Genomic DNA, 26,190 nt, shown 5'->3' with positions numbered 1-26,190 from the left:
CTTAGACGCAGCAGACACTGCAGCAAGATCCATAAACACTAGTATTATGTTAAGAAGACATGCATGGCTCAGAGTCTCAGGGTTCAAACAAGAGGTGCAAACATCCTTATTGAACCAGCCTTTTGATGGGAAAACACTTTTCGGCTCAGGCACAGATGAGGCGTTAGAAAAGATGAAGAAAGATACAGAAACGGCCAAGTCAATGGGAGCATTGCAACAGCCAACTCAAAGGGGTTCCTTTCGTAGGTCCACCTATAGAGGCGGATCAAAGAATACAGGCACAACGGCCCCCCACAAACGCCGTGGATGCCTGGTTTCACCTTGGAGATACCCAGTAGGGACCATCTCACAGGGAAAGCCAGGACGGGTTCCCCAGCGGTCTATAGCGCAGAGATACTCCTTCGGGAGTCGATTCTAGCGCTTTAGAAACCCACAATTAATTAATTAAAAAAAAAAATCAACCTCTTTTACACCAACATCACCCAAAGGTAATTCTAGAGGCAATTACAGAGGTAACAACAACAAAGGTAGAGGCCGCGGAAATAACAACCGCAACTCTCCTACCCCAAAACAGTGACTTCATACAGCTCCCCCCAGACCATATAACACCGGTCGGGGGACGCCTATCACAGTTCCTACCTGTCTGGGAAAACCTCACATCAGACAGGTGGGTGAGACAAATTATCCAACATGGTTATTGCCTGGAACTCGCAGCTACCCCACCAAACATCCCCCCCAAACAGCGTCCAATGAGTCAAGATCATCTAATACTGTTAAAACAAGAAGTACTATCACTACTACAAAAGCATGCCATAGAGAAGGTTCCACAACATCAACAGGGAACAGGGGTATACTCTCTATACTTCCTAATTCCCAAAAAAGACGGGTCGCTGAGGCCAATACTAGACCTCAGACCTCTCAATGCATACATAAATTCTGAACATTTCCACATGGTCACGCTCCAACAAGTACTTCCTTTACTGAAGAAAGGGGACTTTCTTTCTACACTGGATCTAAAAGACGCTTACTTTCATATCCCAATTCACAAAGCCCACAGAAAATACCTCAGGTTTGTGGTAGAAGGACAACATTATCAATTCAAAGTCCTTCCGTTTGGGGTCACAACAGCACCAAGGGTGTTCACAAAATGCCTAGCAGTGGTTGCAGCTCACCTAAGAAGACAACAAATACATGTCTTCCCTTACTTGGACGACTGGCTAATAAAAGCCAAGTCACAAGAAGAATGTCTTCAAAACACACAAAAGACAATTCTGTTGCTGCACCAGCTAGGGTTTACGGTGAACTACACAAAATCCCACCTGCAACCGAACCAAGTTCAACAATATCTAGGGGCTACTATAGACACAAACAAAGCCAAAGTATACCCCAATCCAGTCAGGATTCAAACAATGATCTCATTGATTCAAAGATTTCAACCACAACACTCACTAACAGCACGAGTGTTCATGCAACTATTAGGGATGATGTCATCTTGCATACTGCTAATACCATATGCCAGACTACAAATGCGTCCGCTGCAAGAATGTTTAGCAACACAGTGGAATCAGGCTCAAGGTCAGATTACAGATCTGGTGTTGGTAGACGACCGCACACACCGCTCTCTGAAGTGGTGGAACACAACAAACATTTCCAAGGGGCGGTCGTTCCTAGAACCAATTCCACAAGTGATACTAACAGCGGATGCATCGCTCACCGGATGGGGAGCGCATATGGAGAAATATACAGTACAGGGAAGATGGGAGTGTACAGGAGAAAAGACTGCACATCAATCATCTAGAACTACTAGCAGTGTTTCTAGCATTAAAAGCATTTCAAATGCAGATTCTCAACAAAGCAGTCCTGATCAGAACAGACAACATGACAGCAATGTATTATATTCAAAAACAGGGGGGTACGCACTCTCTCCAACTATCCAGACTAGCGCAGGAAATTTGGAGATGGGCCATTCCTCAAAACATCTATCTGTTAGCCGAACACCTACCAGGAGTTCAAAATCAGATAGCAGACATCTTAAGCAGACAGTCAGAACAAATACACGAATGGGAACTGCACGAACACATACTGCAGCCATTCTTCCAAAGATGGGGACAACCAGAGATAGATCTCTTTGCCACTCATCAGAACGCAAAATGCCAAAGCTTCGCATCCAGGTACCCACGCCACCTGTCGCAGGGCAATGCATTATGGATAAATTGGTCCAACAAATTTGCATACGCTTTTCCCCCTCACCCACTAATTCCATTAGTGGTTCGAAAACTGCAACAACATTCAATGACCATGATACTAGTAGCACCCACGTGGGCACGACAGCCGTGGTTCACCACGCTCCTGCAACTCTCACAGGTGCCACACCAAAAATTAAGAATTTTACCCATGCACCTTACACCTTACACAGAACCATGGAGAAATAATGCACCCAGATCCCAAACAACTGAACCTAGCGATCTGGCTCCTGAAGTCCTAGAATTTGGATACTTCGATTTACCTACAAACTGTATGGAGATCATTAAGCAAGCAAGACGTCCCACCACCAGAGCATGTTATGCGGCAAAGTGGAAAAGGTTTGCTGTATACTGTAACAGTAACAACATCAACCCTCTGGACGCATCAACAAAAAATATTATTTGCTACTTACTACACTTCCAGCAATGCAACCTTGCTTACACGTCCATTAGAGTACATCTTGCAGCTATAGCAGCATACCTGCAAAACAGGCAGCATCTATCCCTATTTAGAGTGCCAGCAATTAAAGCCTTCGTGGAAGGCCTCAAAAGAGTCATTCCACCAAGGTCACCACCTTCCCCTGTCTGGAATCTCAACATAGTACTCACCAGAATAATGGGACCACCTTTCGAACCTATGCATAGGTGTGAAATACAATTCCTTACATGGAAGGTGGCCTTCCTTATAGCCATTACCTCCCTCAGGAGAGTGAGTGAATTACAGGCATTGACAATACAAGAACCATTCCTACAGTTACACCAGAATAAAGTGGTTCTTAGAACAAACCCAAAATTCTTGCCTAAAGTAATTTCAGCATTCCACATCAATCAACCAGTGGATCTACCAGTCTTTTTCCCAAAACCACAGACGGTAGCAGAAAGGGCCCTACATACATTAGATGTCAAAAGGGCAATATTGTATTACATAGAAAGAACACAAACATTCAGGAAAACCAAACAACTATTTGTAGCGTTTTCCCCAACACATAAGGGCAATCCTATCTCTAAAGCAGGCATTGTCAGGTGGATTGTGAAATGTATACAAATATGTTACATAAAAGCAAAGAGAACACTAACTGTTCCTCCTAGAGCTCATTCTACACGTAAACTAGGGGCATCTATGGCATTCTTAGGAAACATTCCCCTAGATGACATATGCAAAGCAGCAACTTGGTCTACACCACATACCTTCACAAAACACTACTGTGTTGATGTGCAGGCAACACAACAAGCCAGAGTGGGCCAAGCTATACTAAAAACTTTATTTCAAACTGTTGCAACAGACACTGGTGGCCACCACTAGGGAGGTAACTGCTGTGTAATCTATTCATAAATGCACCATCTGCAGCCCATATGCCTCGAACGGAATATGCTACTTACCAGTATGCATCTGTACTTGGCATAGAGGGCTGCAGAGTGGTACATGCCCTCCCTGCCTCCCCGGAAACCTGTCTGTTCCAACACTATCTTATTTAGATACACTTACATGGGCATCTCTTTCTGTATTCTACTATACTACTCCATCTAACCCTACTATGGCAAAACAATCTAAGGCTGGAGCCGATGCTCATGCGCACTAGCACCCAAAGGAGGAGTCATCGGTCCCGTGACCACAAAGACTTCTCCAAGAGAAAAACAAGTGCAATCATCCAAGCCCAACACCAGATGGCGATCTATTCATAAATGTACCACTCTGCAGCCCTCTATGCCAAGAACAGATGCATACTGGTAAGTAGCATATTCCTTCTGCACCTTCTGAAAGAGAGGGCAGACTCTTAATCATCGGGAAAATATTTTAATCCATGTCAGGGTTGACAGTCAGGGCAGCAAATTCCCTGGCTGCCCTGGGCATGTACGGTAGAGAGTTATGGGCAGACATCGACCCATAGATAGGCCAGCTTCCTGAGGAGGCCAACCTGGAAGCTAAAAATATTCTGCAGGAGGGACAAAGAGCATCAACAGAAATTGACTGCGCAATGGATATTGCCAACACTGCATTTTGCTAACTTGCAGGTTCAGGAGTACTCCGAAGACAAGGCTGGCTTAAGGCTACTTTTTTTTGTCGTGAAGTGCAGAATAAAATCGTATACCTCCCCTACGATGGCCAAGATTTATTTGGCAAGCATGTGCATGAGGTATTAAAGGCTTTAAAAAAGGATATCTGAAAGAGACACATTAGTGATAGATTCCTTACCTTAGAATTTCCCCAGGCGTCAGACTGGATCCGGAAAGTTTTTGCTAGCAGGCGTCGTAAGTGCCGAGATGACGTCACGGAGACTACTTAGGCCCCACCCAGTTCTTTCTTTTTCTGCGGCAGTAAGCGCAGATCCGGTTAGAGCACGTACCGAAGTCACTTTTTGGCTACCTTTTTGGGACTTATGTCTCCAGTGGTTTTCTCTGGTGCACGTAGGGATGCCTGGGTTTAAGTCCTGCGGGGCCTGCCTTCGTAATATGTTGTGGCGAACCCCCATGAGGTCTGTCTCTACTGCCTGGAGCGCGACCACGACTCCCAGTCGTGTTTGGACTGTCGGGCCATGACCCCAAAGGCCTTGAGAGAGCGACACCGGAAGTTGCTTGAGGTTCGGCACTCGTCTCAGTGCTGCTCCCGGTCCAGGGGCCACTCTAGGGAACGCTCACAGGGCCTCCATCATCACTCCTCGGGCTCTAAGTCTTCCCCCTTGGATTCGGGTAAGAGACGACACAAAAAGGTAAAAGAAGCGTTGTTGCTTCCCGGCGTTGCCCCGTCTGTTCCCGGATCCGGACGAGGGGGGCAGGGGTTCCGCCCCTGCGGCTCCTTCGGAGCCTGGGAGTCCCACGGCCTGCCCGCTTTACCCTGGTCCGTTGGCGACTCCCGCACAGGTGCAAGAGTTTCTTGCTGCAATGGACCGCCTGTTTGGGTCTCTGGCTCCAGCCGGTGCGCCTTTTGTCCCCGTGGTCCCGGGTCAGGATCCCGCCGGGCCGACGACTCCGCCTGCGGCTCCGGCGCTGCAGGATCCTGCGTCGCTGGCTCAGGCCACTGTCACGAGGTCCCACGCTGCCAGCTCCCGCCCCAGCGCCACCCTTGGCTCCGCCTGCGGTGTCGCAGTGGATGTCGTTGGTGCCGCCTCTGCCCTGGTTCCCGGGCAGTTTTGTCCCCACCTGGGATCCAAATTGGGACACAGCGCCGTTTTGGCCTCGGCCGGCGCCATTCCCGACGCAGTTTGTTCCTTCCCCAGTCCCTGCCCCGCCGCCGCTGTCTGCGCCACATACGGTGCAGGTAGAGGGCGACTGGGAGGGGTCAGAGGACCCTCTTGCTCATCAGTGTGACTCTGAGCAGGATTGGGCGGACGACTTGGAGGAGGCCGGCGGCCTCGACATCTACTCTGATCCGGGGTTTGCCTTTCCCCTGCCCACTATGGAGGAAGGTGCCTCGTACACTGTGGTGCTCAGTCGGACAGCTGTAGTCCTTAACCTTGATCTCCGTACGGTGGCCCTAAAGACTAATCTCCTCACTAAGGTGCTCTAGTCAGCGTCAACTTCATCGGAGCCACTGCTTCCATTTAATGACGCCCTCACTGACGCCTTGTTGGGCACCTGAGCCTGGTCATTCAAGCTTCGACGTCCCAGAGTGCCTTTCCAACGGCTCCGCCGGAAAAGGATTCTGCAAGGCTGGACCAGTTCGGCAAGCGGTTGTTCTCCTCGGCCAGCTTGGGGCTGTTGTTGGTGAACACCGCATGTCTGTTGGGCTGGTATTCCCACGCAGTTGGGATACCGTTGCTCAGGTGTTACCGCAGTGCCCTGAAGAGGTCCAGGCTGTGCTGTGGCCGAGGGTAAGGACGTGGCTAAATTCGCCATTCGTTGTGGCTTAGACACTGCAGACTCCCTCGGTAGGGCAATTTCCACGACTGTGGCGCTTCGTTGACATGCTTGGTTGAGATCTACCGGGTTCTCCCCGGACGTCCAGAGCTCGCTCATGGACATGCCCTTTGATGGCACTAGCCTGTTTGGTGATAAGGCCGATGGTGCGCTGGAGCGCTTTAAGGACTCGAGCTACGGCCAAGTCCTTGGGCCTTTCCACCACACGCCCCGCCACGTCTACTTTTCATTCCTTTCTTGGCCATGGAAGGGGCGCCCCTGCCCGCTCTTTCAGTCAAAAGCCTGCGCAGAACCAAACTCAGCGTGGCTGTGGACGTGGAGGCCGCCGTGGCGGCTCCGGGGGCCGGCGTGAGGGTCACTCCACCTCCGCGACATCTGCCTAGAAGCATTCCTAGTCTTAGCTTCGGCACGCACCCCACGCCAGGATTCGACATCACCTTCCCCATTGACGTTCTATCGCTTCCGACAAGTGGGTGCTGCAACTTGTCCGGAGTGGTTACTCCATCCCCTTCTAGTCTACTCCCCCACCCCCACGGCCATTCCACCTCAATTCCACTGTATACTGGGGGGATCACTTTGCGCTTCTCCAGCAGGAAGTTATGGCCCTCTTGGCCAAGGGGGGCCATCAAGCGCGTTCCTGGGCCAGAAGTAGGACGTGGTTGTTGTTCCCTCTACTTTCTGGTTCCCAAGGAGGACCAAGGGGTCTTGTGCCCCATCTTGGACCTGAGGAACGTCAATCGTTCAAGATGTTGACTCTGGCTCAGGTCTTGACTGCCCTTGACCCTGGAGACTGGATGGTAGTGTTGGAATTGCAGGACGCATATTTTCACATCCCTGTCCTACTGGCCCACCTGCGTTACCTGCGGTTCACGGTAGGCCAGGAGCATTTTCAGTTTGCCATCCTCCCCTTTGGCCTTACCAGTGCCCTTCGGGTTTTGGCTGTGGTCGCAGCTCATCTGCGCAGGTCAGGGATGTCAGTCTTCCCCTACCTCGACGACTGGTTGTTGAAGGCGGGCACGCCCCAGGCAGTCGTCGACCACCTTCCGATTATGGCCGACCTGCATTTGCTGGGGCTCTCCATCAATGTGCCGAATTTGCACCGGAGTCCCTCTGACGCTCCCCTTCATCGGAGCGGTTCCGGATTCGACGGGGTTTCGGGTTTATCCTCCCGAGCAGCGATTCTGGGATATTCAGGCTATGATTGTGATCTTTCAGCCTTTATCCCGGGCTTCAGTCAGGATGACCCTCCGGCTCCTGGGCCTGATGGCCCCCTGCATCCTACTAGTGCAACATGCCAGATGGCATATGCGGGCTCTGCAGTGGGACCTGAAGTTCCAGTGGGCGCAGCATCAGGGCAACCTGTCCGATCACTTCCAGATCTTGGAGGGCACTGCATGACAATTGCAGTGGTGGCTCACGAATCGCGGTTGGGTCAATGGCAGATCCCTCTCCCTTCCCCCAGCTGGAGCACACAGTGGTGACAGATGCGTCCTTCTTTGGATGGGGAAGCCACTTGGGAGAGGCGGAGATCAGAGGACTCTATTGTACGCCTTTCTGCCTATACCACTTCTGCCTAGAGTGCTGAAGAAGATTCGGCGCAACCGGGCCAAAGTCATTCTGGTGGCTCCAGATTGGGCACGAAGGTACTGGTATCCTGAGCTACTAAACATGGTGATCGATTGCCCCGATCCGACTTTTCTTCGGGAGGAACTTCTGTCGCAGCAGCAGGGCACGGTCCTCACCCAAACCTGCCCAGCCTCCACCTCCATGCGTGGAGATTGAGCGGCGACAGTTGACCGCTTTCGATCTTCCTGCTGAAGTCTGTGATGTCATTCTGGCAGCCAGGTGTCCCTCCACGAAAACGGTATACGCCTGCAGGTGGAACAAGTTTGTGGCATGGTGCACAGCAAAGTCTGTGGATCCCCTTTCTGCCCCTCTTTCCGAAGTTCTTTTGTTCCTTCTTTCCTTGGCCAAGCAGGGCTCTGCTCTGGGCACTATCAAAGGTTATCTTTCTGCCATCTCTGCCTTTCTACGACTTCCAGATCAGCCTTCTCTTTTTAAGACCCCGGTTGTTGACCGTTTTCTGAAAGGCATTACGCACACTTTTGCTCCTGTGCCATTCATCATGCCTTAATGGGACTTAAACCTTGTCTTGATATTTCTGATGTGCGCTCCCTTCGAGCCCCTTCATAACTGTCCCTTGCGTCTTACTCTCAAGACGGCTTTCCTGGTAGCTATCACCTCTGCCAGAAGAAGGAGTGAGCTCCAGGCTCTTTCTTCTAAACCTCCTTTCCTTTCTGTTCATCCGGACAAGGTGGTTTAAAGGACCCGTCCTTCTTTCTTGTCAAAGGTTGTCACGCCCTTCCACATCGGGCAGACCATCACTTTGCCCACCTTCTTTCCGCCTCTGCATCCTTCAAAAGAGGAAGAGAGGCTCCACCGTCTGGACCCAAAACGTTCGCTCTCATTCTATCTGAAGCGCATACGACAGTTCCGGGTGGATGACCAGCTCTTTGTTGGCTACGTGGGCACCAAAAAAGGTTGGGCAGTGCACAAACTGACCATCTCCTGGTGAATCGTTTTCTGCATCAAGGCCTGTTACTTGGCTAAGAAGGAGCCTCCTGTGGGACTGCATGCCCATTCTACCAGTTCAACGGCAGCCACTACTGCCTTGGGACGCGGCATTCCCTTGCAGGACATTTGTCAGGCAGCTACGTGGGCCTTGCTGCACACGTTTACCAAGCATTACTGCCTTGACAGTCAAGTCCGGAGAGACGGCCTCTTTGGCAGTTCTATTCTCCGTGACTTTCTGGTGTAATCCTGTTTATAGACCCACCACCGGGGTTGGTATTGCTGGGGTATCTATTCTAACTGTCTATTTCAGATGGACAAGTTACTACTTGTGTAACGATCTATCTGTAAGAGACATTAGTTAGTAATAGATTCCTTACCGCCCCACCCATCCTCCCCATTCTGCGAACTGATTCTAGGGTTAAGGACATCCCTTTCAGGGCCTTAGTTTCTTGGCACCAGTGGTCAGTTTCTTGCATGGCTCTGCGTTCCTGGCGCAGAAAGTCGTGCGCAGAACTGAAGTCAGCCCGCATGGGTGGTGCCTAAGTGGTCTCTGTGACGTCATATATGCGCTTACGACGCCAGCGACTGAAGCGGAGCTGCACGACGCCACCTACTGACGCGCAGAGCTAATGCTAGTGAAAACTTTCCGGATCCAGTCTGACGCCTGAGGATATTCAAATGTAAGGAATCTGTCACTAACTAATATCTTATACAGATATATCGTTACGCAAGTAGTAACTTGTGGAAGGACTCTGTGAAGCGACTCAGAACACTACAATTTGGAAAGGCTTCCTTGCATAGACACAGGAAGGGGTAGGCCTGCATGCAGGGGTGGATATCAGCAATATAGGTATCCCTTCTACACCTCTACCTCCCAACAGTATCGTCCGCAGTACACCCAAAGACAACCCCCTCAAGCGACGTGCTTTAGCCCTCCACCTCAAGTTAGAGCTAACCGCCAAGGAAAAGAAGTGAATTCCCTCCAATGACCGGTCCCAGGCTTTGGCTGCCCCAATTCCATCACCTCTCAGACTCTGGGACAAAGCATCCACATTCATACACCGTTGGAGAGACATAACATCTGACCACTGGGTCCTAAACCTTGTACAATTTGGCCACACCCTAGAATTTATCCAAATTCCTCATCTCAACCCTCCACTCACATCGATTCCGAGGCCTTTACAGCAACTCCAATTAGAGGTCACATACATGTTGCTAAAAGGAGCAATAGAAAAGGTCCCTCTATCGCAACAAGGAACAGGATTCTATTCCTGTTTCTTCCTCATTCGCAAAAAATGGAAACAATTGCAGCCTGTCCTAAACCTCTAGGATCTCAACATCTATATCAAAAAAGTCATTCCCCATACAACGGACAAGATGTTCCCTTGCGTCTCAACCGCAGGAATTTGTCAACCCATTATCTCCAGGATGCATATTTTCCTATCCCCATCCACAGGAAATTCCTCAGCTTCTTGGAATGCGAGCAGCCACTACCAATTTCTAGTCCTACCTTTTGGTCTAAAGTCAGTACCCAGGATTTTCTCAGTGTCTAGCACCGATAGCAGCATTCTTAAGAAGACAAAGTGTCTTTCTCTATTTGGACAGCTGGCTAATCAAGGCAAATTCTCGCCAGGCTGCACGGAAATCTTTAAGGGCTTTTATAACCCTTTTCAAAGAGCTGGGTCTCCCACTGAATTGGAAGGATTCAAGTCCACAACCCTCAAATGTCACCACCTTCTTGAGGGCAAACCTGGACACAATAGCCAACACAGCCTGTCCCACTGTAGAAAGGCAGCTAAAGCTCATGGTATTGGCCAAAGCCATCCAGAAAAGAGTCTTTCAATACGCCTTTACAAGTCATTATTAGGGATGATGTCCTCATGCATTCCGCTATTTCCATTCTGCAGACAACAAATGTGCCCCCTTCAGGAGCAGCTAAGCCTCCAATGGACACAAGTCACAAGAAACTTCAGAGAACTCATCACCATAACTCTGATTATGGTCAAAACCCTAGCTTGGTGGACTCAGGAAAAAAAAAACTCTCAATAGGCCTCCCCTTTCTTTCTAAACCATCTCCTCTGGTCATAACCACAAATGCCTCTTAGGAAAGATGGGGTGCATATCTTTAAGACCTGCAATTCCGTGTCAAGTGACAACAACCTCATCAGAGCTCTCACAACAATCTCCTACAGCTGAAGGCAGTACATCTGGCTTTGCAAGCTTTCCTCCTCAAGATAACCATTTCACAGGTCCTCATAAGGACAGACAATACAACAACAATGCACTATCCGAACAAGCAGGTAGGTACCAGGTCTCTGCCTCTCTCACAAGAAGCACAGAACATTTGGAATTTGGGCCATCCAACATGGGGTTCACCGAAGAGCTGTACACATTCAAGGGAAACAAAAACAGATAGCGGACATGCTCAGTAGATTGAAAGAAACAATTGATGGACGGAATGCTGAACAATGAAAACATTCACCCCCAGTCACAAGGACCTGTGTTTAATCCATCATTCTTTTGCTCACCACGTCATCCCAGTTTGGACCCAGCCATATGCAAATCTGTCTTGACCCTGTTCCTTATGGGAACAGTCCAGTCCGAACTGCCAAGCCAGATCCTCCCTGGACCTTAAACAAGCATCCTGGGACCTGTTTTGGGGCATCATCCCTCATCAGCCAGACTAGTTTGAATCCAGTGGCGTGGTGAGCACGGGACCCACATCTGGGCATACCCTTGCCACTTAGGGTGACAAGTGCAAAAGAAGCAAATGATGGATGGAATGCTGAACAATGCAAACGTTCTCCCCCAGGCACAAGGATCTGGTTTCAATACATCATTCTTTGTCCATCAATTGTTCTTTTTGCATTTGATTGATTGAAAGGCCATGGCGGAGATGCATTGTGATTGTATGTTCGATTTCAGAGTATCTGATTAAATATGATCTGAAAGCAGGCATCTACTATCCCCCAAGGAGTGCCTTCAAAAACCTGGTTTAACCCAGTGGCGTAACAAAACGTTAGGGGGCCCTGCTTCAAGGTATGCAGAGGGGGGGCCTCCATGCCCACATTCTGCCGCGGGCTTCCCATCTCATTGTGTTTAGTAACTAACCATCCACCCTTTAATAAAGCAAATGTTTTAGTGATAGTTAACACTAACAAGATCAACATGCTCTGTAGTCCGAGGGAGAATGGAACTTATAATAGAACATGTGTATTTGTAAAGCACACATTAACCCCCAAAACGGCATCTTGGCGCTGAAAACAGATGTTTGTTACCCAACTTAATGGTACTCATTTTATCGACCTCCGAAAGGATGAGAGGCTGAGTGGACCGGCCGGGATTTGAACCTGTGTCCATGAGGTCGAACACAGGCCTCAACAGTGGATGCATTTGCCCACTGAGCCACCAGACCTGGCTTATCAAAAGCTGATTGTGGTATTCATTTACACAGTTGTGGCTAAGTGTTTGCATGTGTTGGTGTGTCTACCTGTCTGTCAGTGAATCTGTATTTTTGGTCTCCAAGACTGTAATTCATTTTTTCCCCTAAGATCTTTAGGGGATTCTTTTTATGGAATGTTTAGATTCAAATAAAAGCCATTCAACAAGAAGTCAAAACTAAACTTTTGTCATCGCTACCATCCTCGCTTGAGTAATTAACATTGGCAAGATTTATCTTGCATCCTTGGCATTTTCCACATGTGCTGGGACTCCTGTGGGTAATGTGGTGCTTGGCACTTATGAATCCAAAAGTTTTTTTTTTTTTTTGTGGGTTGGTAGTAAGGATTGCGGTACTCTATTTCCCATCTACTAATTTGAACTTAATATTAATCTCAGTAGCCAAGAGGACTTTTGGATTGTTGTGAACTGCATCAGTGTGATCTGATTACCATTTGTTTTCTGTTCTCAAGTGAGCAGTTGGTTTTTCACTGTTTAAATGCTGCCAGCATTTCAGTTATGCGCCTCTCACAGGATAGTTTAGATTTCCTCTCTGGGGACTCCACTAGGGCTACTAATTCCATTTATTTTGTGGTAATCTGTTTTTTTCTGAATGCTTGCTTCTCCATCCTTGGTGGTTACTATTTCTTGGGCACACATAAGCTGGCTACCGGCTAACTTTTCCTTATACTTGGACTAGGGAGTAAATGCACCCCCATTCCCCCCTTCCCCTCCACACCGGAGCCCTTCTATCAGGCACTGCCGTTTCTGTCTCAATGCGATCCTGTAAAGCTATACATAGACTAGGGATAGGAAACATGGGGCTCTTAGGGAACCTCTTGAATCTTTAGGTATCTCTAATTGTGTCAATAGTTGTAACTGACATTTTGGCCAATGTTATTAAAAAAAGTCACAGATCTGGAAGGTCGTTCTTCTTTACTACCCACAGTGTAGTATTTGCTCTTCCTTTTCATGGCTGGAATAATCCACTAGACTATTGGGTGACACAAGAGCTTGTTGCCTGAGGTTCTGTCTGACTCCTAGTTAGAGGCCTGATAGTGAAATCTCACTGTGTAGAACAGCGAGAGAAAGGGAATGGTATTGGAGCCACTCTTGGTCCACTTGTAAAGTATAAACAAACAACAAAAGAGTGATTCCAGAAATGGGGTTTCATGAGGAGTCACACCTGTTAATTAAAAGAACCCTCACTCACCAACCTAGTTGGTGACATGCTTCATCATTGGGTTCCCACCCAAGGGGCCGAATGCCTCTCGGGTGTGCTACGACGGCTGATTACAGCGGAGTGTTTTTTGTTTTTTTAACCGTGGATTCACGGGGGTCCTAGAATTGGGATACTACCAGGTGCCAAGCGGGTGTCTGGTTTTGGCGCACATGTGACTACAAGCCCCCGCTAGGATCCATGACGTACGAATTATCTACGTTCTGTAATCCTCTTGCTTTCAGACCATGCTGAAGGCCCACTAAAACCGTAAGTTCTACAGTACTTATTTGTCAGAGGTGTGGGTGCGCCTTAGCGTGCGCATACCTCCTTGACAATCCTGGTCCTGAAGAAAGCCTCACTAATTGCAAACGGAGGCTGAAACATGTAGACCGGCTATTACACTTTCACATTTGGATGGGACTGGCCAATCTAACCAGTTTTTACATCCACCATCACTAGTTTTAATCTTGCCTTACTTATCCATTAATGAATTCTTTTTCTGCGAAGGTAAAGGTAATTTTAACTCCTCACTTTCACGAACTGCAATGTTAAAAAAACCAAAAAAAAACCTGCTCTGCTGTTATCAGGCATCGTAGCACATCCGAGAGGCATTCGGCCCCTCGGGTGGGAACCCAATGATGATGCATATCACCAACTAGGTCTGAGTGAGGGTTCTTTTAAATAACAGATGTGACTCCTCCTATAACCCCATTTCTGGAATCACTCTTTTGTAGTGGAATCTCACCCACATAGGACATAAGTAAAATGATAGATGTTTAGGGTTAGATTTTAAATTAAGTTTTCAGTTTGGAAAATATACGATAGATCAAAAGCAGTACCAGTTCAGTAAAGTTGCAGCTCCATAATTTGCAAAACTATACATATCATAAGGCAAGTGCACCACAGCTTACAGAGCCTTATTGGTTGTTTCTTTCTGCATCTGTCCCTGACCTGACTGGGCGGCTTCAGAAACTAGGACTCATTTGACACTTCCTGAGCCTGTCCAGGCACATGACTACCTTTGGTACAGACAAGTGTCTCAGAATCTTGACCTGGACATACACAAACAGCTAGATAAAATTTGGGCAAGGTGGTGTAGTAGGGCTGTGCCGACACGATGCCAGGGACCCTCCGAAAACCACAAGTCGTGGAATCTTTGCAACTAATGCTGTGGCAGTTCTGTCTAAATTGATAGTATCAAGAAATTACATCTATCATTGTGGTTTGATTCACCTTTTTCCTCTTCAGTAGCCTCTGTTGCTTTGGATTTCTACCCTCTTCCTCCCTCTTTCTCACATGCATCTTATTTCTTCTTCTATCGAACATTGTATTTCCCCAACATTCCACTCAGCTTACTCAAGTTTCTGTTTCTTCCCTCAGTCCTCTTTTCCATGCATCTCTTCGTCCTTCTTTTGCAACTTTGGCCACCCTGTCATCTCCTCATCCACTATGCACCGAATAGCTCCATCCCCTCTACCTCAATTTTGCCTCCTTTATCTCTCCCCTCATTTATCTCTTCTCCCCCCTTTACCATTTATTATGCCTCATTGGGACCTTAATCTGGTCTTGACTTTTTAAATGTGCACTCCTTTCGAGCCATTCCATAATTGTCCCCTCAGGCTTCTCGGACTGAAAGCAGTCTTCCTTCTGGCAATGCAGCAACATCAGCCTTGCGAGTGAGTAAGCTGCAGGCCTTATTTTGTAACCCACTTTACCTCTCAAATTCTATCTCGACAGACTGGTGCTTTGCACAAGGCCCTTTTTTCTCCTTTCATGTAGGCCAATCTATCACCCTGACTACTATTTTTGCTCCTCTACATCCCTCTAAAGATAAGGACCAAGTCATCTTCTGGACGGAAAGAGCATTGTCGTTCTACCTTGACCGCATGCGAGAATTCTGGGTGGATGACAAACTCTTATTGGGGTTTGTGGTTTCACAGAAAGGATGGGCGGTGTAGAAGCGAACCATCTCTAGATGGGTCGTGCTTTGCATCAAAATGTGCTATGCACCGCCCAAGAAACAACCTCCCTAATGCGTGCAAGCTTATTCCACCAAAGCTAAAGCTACAACCACTTCATTAGCCCATGGCCAAACTGCTGGGTACTCGGAGTGGAATTGTGGCTGCTAGAATCATCTGTACAAACCCAAGTCCTTTAATATATATAGCTGTGGCGAAATTTTTAGGATGGGCCTGGATTATTAGAAATAAAAATGTAAAGGGATAGGCTAGTGAATAACTACTTTTTTCCTGAACACCTGATGTATTTTAACATGATGAAACATGATGAAATTCTTTTATTGTAATGAATTTTAAATGTTTGTGTGCACAGTTTCGGTCCTGGGCATCTGCCAGGCAGCAACGTGGGCTTTCCTGCACACGTTCACCAAACATTACTGCCTGGACAGTCTGGTCTGTAGAGATGGGCACTTCGCCCGTTCGGTCCTGGTGGACTTCCTTGTGTGAAATTGGTCTGCAGATCCACCTCTAGGTATGGTATTGCTTAGTTATCTAAGGTAAGGAATCTGCAGCTGGAAGTCTATCAGATTAAAAGGTTACTTAACTTTGTTAGCACCATATATGGTAGAGACGGTATCTAGCTGCAGAATCCTTACTGAACGACCTGCGCTCCCTGCTCTGCAGAACAAATTTCTAGGGACAGGGCTGACACACTTTCTGGGCCTTCGTTTTATATACCAGTAGTAAGTCTACTTCATAGCTCCGCCCTTCTGGCGTGGAAAGTCGTAAAAAGAGCTGACATCAGCGCCCCTAGGTGGCACCTATATAGGTACTGTGACCTTACTTTGGCGTGCGCGACGCTGACCACGCACATGGAGCTTATTGAATCCACTTACTGGCATGCAGGGGTACTGCACATGAAACATCTTCCGGATCCAGTCTGATGCATGAGTAATTCAAAGATTATGAATCTGTGGCTAGATATAATCTCTACCAGATAATTCATTACTGAAGGTAAGTAACTTGTTCTTTAAGACCCAGGCATGGGGGCTTCGAGAGCTTCTATTCCTAGTTTTCTTTGCAATCTGCAGGATTTAATGCATGCATTTACATGTTCATAATTTGATATTTTATTTGCCTTTGCATCACATCATATAGTGATGCAGCAGGAAAGTTGTTTTAGTTTTTTTAGTGCCTCGCATGGCTGGGACATCTCATAATGGCAAAAAAAGTTTTTAGGATCCATTCTGTTATGAGAAAAAAAGGTCAGTAAGGGACACTGATTCAAGGCCTCTGGCATTGGAGAACTACCTCACTGGTGTGGGTTGTGCCACAGAGACTTTTTATTGCACGGGCATGTTCTAAGATAGGATAAGTGCAGGAAGTGAAAGTAATTTTGCTGGTGAAGGTTTGAGCTATTGAGCACGGCGCTTCATCCCTGTCTACCCTATGTCTGTCATATCAAAAGGCTATTGATAGCAGTAAGGGGCCATATTCCTTCCACAGTCTCTGCTTAACAGTTCAAGTCCAATTTCCTTTTAAACTGTCCATTACTTATTTTCTTCACATCAGACCATACTGCTGGTGCATTGGCACTGGGGCCAAAAGGTGTGAGGGACTCTGTTCTCTGTGCTGCTGCAGTAAAGCTGTTCACATTATGTGGAGGCTTCCCCATGCTGCTGCCCTCCTGTGATTAGGAAAATGCAATGGGAGGGGATGGATGTAATCCTCCAAGTTTAATGTGCTAATTAAAAAGTCGTCCTCATTAAGAGAGCATAGTAACTGGCCAGTCGAGTTGCCTGGGACTCCATATAGAGGCAGACAGTAAAGCAGCATTGCCTATAGGCTTAAAGATTCTGTCTGACCACTTCCCATCCCACCTTTTGTCCCTGTCAGAAGGGCAAGCAGCACGGCTTGAGTTCAGCTACCAGTGTGCAGCAGGTGCAATGGCACAGCTCTTACGCACAATTATTGCTTCTATTTAGTACTTGGCTGATGGGAGTGAGGCCCTTATTCTTGGCATGCATTTGGGCCTTAGTCACCCTTTCTATGCCACTTCGTCGGGCCCCAAGTGATCTGGTTGTTTTTTATGCCCTGATCGACCACATAACTGTGAGTATTAAGGGCATACCATACAGTATATTCTTTTTGCATGCTGTGAAAGAGGATTCATCTGTTACTCATGTGAGTTGCATCCACTAGGTGAAGGGGATTCCTCCCACTTTCTCCAGTATGTTTGTTTTTTAGCTTCAAGATGTAACCTGGTTTGTCCCTGAAATCAAAAATTGCCTGGCATCTTTCAAGCGAAACACCCTATTGTGATCCACCAAATAGGATGTGAATGCAGAACTGTCTTCATGTAGCAAAATGTTACAGGTAAGTAATATATACATTAAAGCTTTGGTGCTGTTATATTGCATCAACAATGGCAGATTGTTGGAACCAGCACTTTCTGGATGGCTGAAGGGATGCCCCCATCCAGGCAGAACCTACCACTCCAGTCAAGGCTGGGTGATTACACTCGCTGTGTTACGTGTGCTCAGCCTTGTGTAGCTTGCAAAAATAATTAATGGACAGAATGCAGAACACTGTCATACATTCACCCCAGTACAGAGATCTGGGCTCAAATCCATTGTTTATTTGCTCACCATTCCCTTTTGAACCCAGCCATATGCAAATCAGTCTTGACCCTGTGCCCAATGGGAGCCGTCCAGCCCGAACTGCCAGGCCAGGTCCTCCCTGAACTGGAAACAAGCATCCTAGGACTAGTTTCAGGAGTTTCACCCCTCTTCAGCGAGGATAGCTGTACTCCAGTGGCATGGAGAGCGCAGAACCCATGTCTGGGCATACCCGTCCCACAGGGTCAAGACTGATTTGCATATGGCTGGGTCCAAACTGGGGTGGCGTAGTGGGCAACAGAACGATGGATTTAACTCAGATCCCTTGTCTGGGGGAGAATGTTTTAATCATTCAGCATTCCGTCCATCATTTGTTGCAGTTACACTTTTCACTCTAAGTGGTATGGGTATCCCCAGACGTGGGTCCCTTGCTCACTGTGCCACTGGATTCAAGCTAGCCTGGCTGATAAAGGATGACGTACCCCGAAACTGGTCCCAGGATGCTTGTTTCCTGTCCATGGAGGACCTGGCTTGGCAGTTCGGTCTGGACTGTTCTCATGAGGTACAGGGTCAAGACTGATTTGCATATGGCTGGGTCCAAACTAGGGTGGCGTAGTGGGCAAAAGAACTATGGATTTAACCCATATCTCTTGACTGGGGAAGAATGTTTGAATCATTCAGCATTCCGTCCATCGTCGTCCATCATGTGTTGCAGTGCTACTGGTACCCAGCAGAGCCAATAGATTACACCCTGCAGATTTTGTGGCCTCAGCCTCCCTCCACTCTCCAGGTTACTCCAATTGTCCTATACCCCTGGATGTAAGCTAACCAGCCCCTCCTGCCAGGATCCTTGGCCGCACACAGAGGGAGAGGTGTGGCGCCGCGGCCAGGGCGACTGACGCTGGAATCTGGGGACCACGGTTCGATCCCCGGCTCCGGCGGCAGGGTAGCCCAGCACCATGTGACTCTGGGCAATAGCTCGCTTAATCTTCCCGACGGCCCCCAGCGCCTAGAGACCCTTACGGGTGATTGTGCGCTTTACAAATGTGGACTTTACAGCCAAAGTCACACTTAGCCTCTGCCGTTGGGATATGTACCAAGTTTTAATAAGGAGGCAGACCTAAACAAGGGGAGTTTAGCACCCACTCGGGAAGTTCCCCCACAGGTCTCAAAACACAATGGAGTCACGCAGCCTCTCCCTGACTGTCTCAGATGCGTTCCTTCAACCCAGTCAATCTCTCTCGCTACTACCTAGCACCATGGTGTATTCGGGAGGGTCAAGGTGAGGAAAGGGCAGTGGGTCCACCCCGTTGAGTGTCAAAGGGGAACAACCAAATGAAGTAACACAGGGGAGACTCCCGCTAGGAGGAGGCACCCTAATTGATACACAATCAAGGTCATGCCCAGGCAGTCTGGGTACAGGGTCTGGTGCACGTTGGTATGGGTTGCACCAGACACTTAAGGTCTCAAACACCAAGAGTTGCAAATACTGTACCTCCCTGGAAATGAGGCACAATATGTGTGCACGTTGAGAAGGGTTTTCCCAGGCCATTCCAATCACACACAGAGTTGCAAATTTCGTACATCCCTGGAAAAGAGGTTCAACGCCTGCTTCTCGAAGATACAATTTGGACCATTCCAGTCACCCACAGGCGCAAGTTGAGCTGAGCCACATGAGGTAGAATGAGGCAATACTACGGCTACACGCTTGCCTGTGAGGGTTGCACCCTGTGAATCGGATGCTGCACGCAATGAGTATGCAGTCTGCGTGACGCACAAGAGAGATGTGGCACGATCATTGAAATGGACCATGCGGGGTCCCGCAACAGGTGAATCAGCTTACCACCAACTAGACGCTAAGGAGTGTCAGGGTCCATGTGGTACAGGAACCACACACCTTAGATGCTGGCATGGTTTCGGGGCACCGCACTGGACAATATGGTCTCCAGACACTAGTCTTAATTCCACTCACACCGTGCTACCAGTTGGAATTCAATAGCCGATGTGGGCACTTGAGAGGGCACTGCTCTCCAGATGTTACATGTAGATTGCATGCGTCCCTCGCCGGAGATTTTTGATGTCCCTGAGATTTCCGGGCGACCAGAAGGCCCTCTGACAAGCACTTGGATAGCACACTTCAGGGCGCCACACTTCAGCAGGTCTTCTGCATAGGCCAGCCAATAGTCTGAAAGGGCACAACACAGTCCCATTCACAGGCAGTAATCCGCCATTTGCACAACAGAGTCCTCTGGTAATGTGCACTATGCAGTCCAGGTTCTCTGGTCCCACGTCCCCACAAGTGTATCCCACCCTTTTCTGAAGGATGGCATCAGAAGTTATACTGTTATGTGTCTTTGAAGTTAGGGGTGGTTTAAGTAGTTTCCCTTTGAACCACAGATGTCTCCACTAAATTGTAGGCCTGTCTGCCATGGGCCATGGAATGAAAATAATAATCTTTAGTGGGTCCATTATCTGGCCCCTAGAGGCCAAGTGTCAAAACCTCTGTCTCTCCAATCTATCCCTTCAGCTCTCAAATGGCAGAGGTCTTGTTGTTCTAGTGGCATGCCCATAGTTAAACTGTCACTGGGAAATGCACCAATGTGCTTCCCTGACCCCTCGTGTCCACCAGAACCAAGCACCATGGCACGCAAGACTCTTAAAGCATAGAACTGTCCATATTCTATAAGAGTTATACCAAAACACCCTTTACCACTGGAAAGAATTTGGTATGGCGAATCATTGATTGGAAACATCATGAGGCTGCTCCACTGCAATCTACTATTGCAACCCAAAGTAATGTCAACCACATCCCCATATTGATCTATGGGAAGAGCAAGCCTCATAGATGGGTGCACATGCACACAGATGTGCAATGGCAGGTCTGACACAGTCTACAGCACCAGGGGCGCAAGTGCGCCCGCCCAGGGGTGCAAGTGCGCCCTCCCGAGTTTGCAAGTGCACCCTCCCGGATCTGCAACGGAAGACAGGACATGGGTTTACTAATATGGATGACAGTGCGCACAAGCACAGGCCAGTGATGGCAGGCTGCACACGCAATCACATGCTCCATAGGTGCAGGTGCGCACATACACGGCCTAATGACAGGCTGCTCATCAGCTTAATCATGATAGATGCCAGTGCGTTCACACTAGTCTGTGATGACAAGCCGCGCACATGGGCTTACCCAGGTCCTAGCACCTCAAGCCTGCAACGGGAGGCTGGACACATATTCGAAACCGTGTAAGGGCCCGTGCGTGCACATAGCTATTACCCCACAGGTGCAAGTGCACCCTTCCGCGTCTGCATTGGCAGAACGGCCCATGGTTTAGAACACTGTGTCAGCACCCGTTCTCCTAGCCTGTGTAGGAAGGGGCATGCACTTCCACACTGCCTTGACAGTGAGGACGTGGTCAGAGCCCTGAGGCCACAAGAAAATATGCAACACCCCAGGAGCACCGCCTGGGGGGGGGGGGGGGAAGGGGGGGGTCTTCATTACCTGGGCAAGGAAAAAAAATCTCGATCATATAGGCAAAAACCACCACTCTAGTCAGGATAAGGGAGTTACACGTCTAAAATAACCCCTGCTCACCCCTTTGGTAGCTTGGCACGAGCGGTCAGGCTTATCTTAGAGGCAGTGTGTAAAGCATTTGCACATAACCAGCAATAAGATAGTGTACGCATCACAAAAGGACACCACACCAGTTAAGAAAAATATCCAATATTTTTATATAATTAAAAGACCAAAAACGATGAAAACACACAATGCTATGCTTAAAAGTTCACAGTTTAAAAATACGTTGATTAAAAAGAGTTCCTTGTGTGGATAGCCCCGTCCGGGCTTGCACGGCGTCGTGAGCACACAAATCCAAAAAACGTGGCTGACTGCAGGGTCGCAGGCCAACTACGGTGTCTGGAAGACCCGCAAACAGTACCTTTCAGAGTTGCAGGGGGATGGGGTCCTTGAAGTCACTCGCGTTGCAGGTGGAGATCCTTGCTGGTGGGATCTGGGGCCAACAGGTGTCTGGTGCTGCGGTGTGAAGTGCAGCGGTGCGGTGCCCACAGGTCGCGGTGTTGGCAGCGGCTCGTGGCGTCGTCGGTGAGACCAGTGTCGCAGTGCTAGCAGGTAACAATGCAAGCAGCGGTGTTGTCGTTGCTGAAGCGCTGTCGGCGGACAAACTAGAGTTGATGACACCGGTGTCGGTGGGCCAAGGCTGCGGTGTGGAATGAGGGTGGTGCTTCGTGTAACTTACGAGCGGTGCCCCCGAAACACGGTGCTAGCAGCAGTGTCGATTTACTCGGGAAATGGTGGCGTCAGGAAGGCCACAGCGTTGTCGTATAGCGAGGCTTTGCACAGTGCGGGTCCACAGGTAACGGTGCAAGTTGCGGCTCAGTGATGGCGTCAGCTGGCAAGACATGGGTCTCGTTTCGGCGTGGCTCCGGTGCCAAAGCTTCGGCGTGAAGCAAGGCGGTGCGGAGTGCGGTGCCCACAGGTCGCGGTGCGAGCAGCGGCTCGGTGATGGTGTCAGCAGGCGTCGTCGGTGAGACCAGGGTCGCGGTGCGGCATTGCAGCAGTGCCCTCTGCGGTGCCTTCAGGACACTGGTTCGGCAGGGTCATCGTAGACGTCAAGTGACGTTCCTCAGGTTGCAGCACAAAACACACAGTCCCCAGAGCTACGGGTCGAAGAACGTGAAGTCTTTGCTGTTCCTGAGACTTCGTGAACAGGGAACAAGCTCTACCTCAAGCCCTTGGAGAGTCTCACCAATTCGGTTGCGGAAAGTCCAGTCCAGGCCTTTCATTGCCCAAGACAGAGGCAGCCACTGCAGGTCAGCCCACCAAAGCACGCAGCAAAGCGTCCGTTCCTTTTAGCAGCTTCTCCGGCTCTTCTTATGTACGGTCTTCTTGATCCAGATGAGTTCTAAAGTTCAGGGGTCAGTATTTGTACACACAAATCCTTTGATCTTCCAGGCAGAGGGTGTTGTTGTCTGGCCAGAACTAGTTGGGCCTTCTCTGGCGTGAATTCCTGGCAGGAGGTGGAGACTGCTTTGTTAGAGGCAGACGAGGCCCTTTGAGGTGCAAGGAAATCTCCTCCCTCTTCCCCCCCATCCCCCACTCCCCCCCCATCGTAACCCAGGTCTGTTTAGCCCTTTCCTGAACTACCTAGACTATCGGGAGCCACCCTGCTTCCCAGCCATCTGTCGTCCAAAAAACCAGACAGGCAATTCACATTCCAACAGAGGCACACAGGATGACCGAGCAAAATAATACCCACTTTCTAAATGTGGCCTCTATGAACTCAGAATGAAAAGGGCACCCTCACTAAAGGCTGCGTCTTTAGACACTGAGTTTAGGCATACCAAACTTAATTCACTTATACCTTTTTCGGGCAACATACGTGGGTGGCATAATCCGTGCTGCAGGCCCACGAGTAGCGGTTGACTCACAAGCCCTGGCACCCACAGTGCCCTTTACTGGGGGCTGACAAGTCATAGATCCAATCATAACACAATTTACCAGAGGAGCACCAGCGCTTTACCACTGATTAGCACTGTGAAAAGCACGCAGAAACGTTATACCAGAAAAAAGTCAAAACTGAGGGCACAAAGCAAAAAACTCGGGGGGAAACACGCCAAAAGATGCCAAGTCTTAACAACTGGCTATACAGTGGGTGGCACATTCTGTGCTGTTTCACTACTAGCCAGTGCCGTACCTGCCCCGGGCATGTGGTGTACCGGTTTATGAGGCGCACGGAACCTAAACCCATTGCGTACGCACGCACCCCCTGCCTAATGTGGGATAGGCGGGCGCACGCACCTCTATGCAGTACAGTGCCCAGATTCCTACGGTCATGCAAAGAGAGTCGGCAAAGACTGGGAGGAAAATTCATAAACATTTGGGTTACATATCCCTAAGAAGGGCCATGTCCAATACAGATATATTTCTAATTTATCAGTTTGGAGTTTGTGTATACTGTTTAAATGATGTTGTCTACTTCTATTTGTAACATGCAAACTAATCTTAAAGAAAATAGTGATATACATAACAGGGTTTGGTGCTTAAATAATAATGAATTTTCTCATTATTTTCAGACTGCCAAAAGGAAGCGTGGCTACATAAAGAATAAACCAGTCATAAAGAAAGGCAAGAAGCCAAGCAGGAAGGCTGCTTAAGTGCACTGTTAAGATTGCTGAAAATGAAGCAGTTATCTCTGAGATAACCTGTCTCTGCCTTTAGAGCAAAGTCATGTTTCACAGCAACATGAGGGTACAGAACCATCATGGTCCAGATTATTGTAAAAATAATTTCAGGCAATGTCTGATTTAAAAAGATATATAATGGCTTTTTAAGAACAGCTGTTTTAGATTTGTAATGTGAAGCACGACAGAAATACTGTCAAGTCGGCAGTGGGTCATTGTTTTTGGTACATATTATCCTTCAAATTGGACAACAATTCCAACTAATTGCACCAAAGAACCCTGTAATTTGGTCCTTGGCACATGAATACTTTTCAGTTTTTTTCCTCTAAAATTAAATCCATTCATATATTTTGTTTTTCAGATACCTAGACAGCAATATGTAATAGTGAACGTGTAAAATATCTGACAGTAATTTATTCTTGAGTCTGTTGAAGATGTAAACAATTAGGATGCAAAGCATAGTGAGTAGCAACAAATGTCTTCTCCCCTCTAGGTTGCATTTTATTTCCTTGTAGATGATGGAGACCATGCTTGACGCAATGAGTTGGAAAGAATGATCATGTTATGTTTGTATTGCTGCTGCAAGTTAATTTAGTTGAGACTGCAAGATACAATCTGCAGTTGGGACAAATTACCATCCCTTCAATAAGTTAATCTCATGTCAAATATGTTTGTTGTGTTCTGTAAGGTAGTTTACCCAGTTGCCACTCTTGATAGTTTACCAAAAAAAAACACACATTGACGTCTTCAGCACTGGAAAGTAAGGGGTAGATGTCAAGTCACTCTGGAATACAGGTAACGTGGCAAAGCTTCGGGATACTGGACACGGTAAAGGTTGTTTTAGCAGAAGTTAGAAAGCTAAGCCAAATGTTTACGTTTTAAGACACATTAAGTTGTTGAGAAGTTCACAACAATACTATTCTGTGGTTTGGGTGAAGGAAAAGCCAAGTGAGCAACCTGCAGCTGTTTGTTACTGAAATGTTCCATCTGCTGTTTCTTTTTTGGGGGATTTCTCCTGCTCTTTTTATTGCTGAATCATTTTGTGGATAAAGTTTTCTTTAGTGCTTTTATGATTTAAAAATGTTTTTGTTTATTAATTGACAATTCTGTCAAAGGAAATGCACTAAAATGTTAAATGGGGAGATTTAAAGCTTTGGGTGAACATGTTTATTTTCTGATGGAACGCATTCTACAGACTTGAAATTTCCAAGTTCTCAATAAAATAAGACATTTTCTAGATGTATTTCACGTCAGGGGACTACACAAGTTATTTTTGTACATCAAAGTTAGCATAGGACATCCTAGCCTGAGATTGTGATGTAGTAACATGCAAAATAATATGTACCTGCAGTTCTTGAAGAGATGTGAAGATGAGAAAGATCAACATATTCAAATATGACTGCCTCTCCTGGGCTGAAGGAAAACCTAATTTCTCCCAATTCTTTTTATTTTATATTTGTTTCACAAACCATAAAGCTCCAACATGCTCTCTAGTAAGTTCAACTAGGGTTGATCAGCCTGCACCTTCAGTCTTTTTGGGACTTTGACCTTTTTTAAAAAAAAATAATTCCGACAAGTTGACTGTAGGAGAAAATAAAAGTATAATTTGATTTTTGTGTTAAAGTGTCTTGTTTTTGTTACTGATGTAATGAAATAAATACATGGCTGCCTTCTTCAAATTACCATAACTGTTAGAGCATTACATTACATTTTGTAACTGAGACTGATGTGGAGGATCGAACTTTAATATTACAGATTTTGCTAGCTTTTAAGAATGAATTTCAAATGTTTTCTTTTTTTACAAGGCATTTATTGGGGATGAAGTTTGAAAGCGAGCTAAATGGCCTTTAAAAAGACACCTGGAGAATATTTACTTTCAAATAAAATATACAATTTCTATTGTTATGTTTTATGTTGGTGTGACTATCTGATTTTGTTAAATTTTTATTTATCTTTAATTGAAAATGCAATTAATATTTTAACTTTAGCTGACAAGACTTGGCTTTACATTTCAAAATGATTGTTGATCTGCACATATCTACCAGTTGTGTCTTAAGCCAAGGATAGATTGAATGTTTTTGCATTTA

General features: G+C 47.5%; 1 protein-coding gene across 1 annotated transcript in view; it reads left to right on the top strand.

The window, feature by feature from the left end:
- STT3B (STT3 oligosaccharyltransferase complex catalytic subunit B) overlaps positions 1–25,713 on the top strand; it is a 347,362-nt gene extending 321,649 nt beyond the window's left edge. The window contains exon 16 of the mRNA XM_078663938.1: positions 23,996–25,713. Coding sequence (XP_078520064.1) covers positions 23,996–24,076 — 81 coding nt within the window. The 3' untranslated portion in view covers positions 24,077–25,713. The remainder of the gene's footprint in view (positions 1–23,995) is intronic.
- Positions 25,714–26,190: the final 477 nt, after the last annotated feature.

This window comes from Lissotriton helveticus, chromosome 10 (genome assembly GCF_964261635.1).
Source record: "Lissotriton helveticus chromosome 10, aLisHel1.1, whole genome shotgun sequence".
NCBI lineage: Eukaryota > Metazoa > Chordata > Amphibia > Caudata > Salamandridae > Lissotriton > Lissotriton helveticus.
The sequence above is the reverse complement of the archived record's forward strand: the minus strand, read 5'-3'. Positions and strand labels throughout refer to the sequence as shown.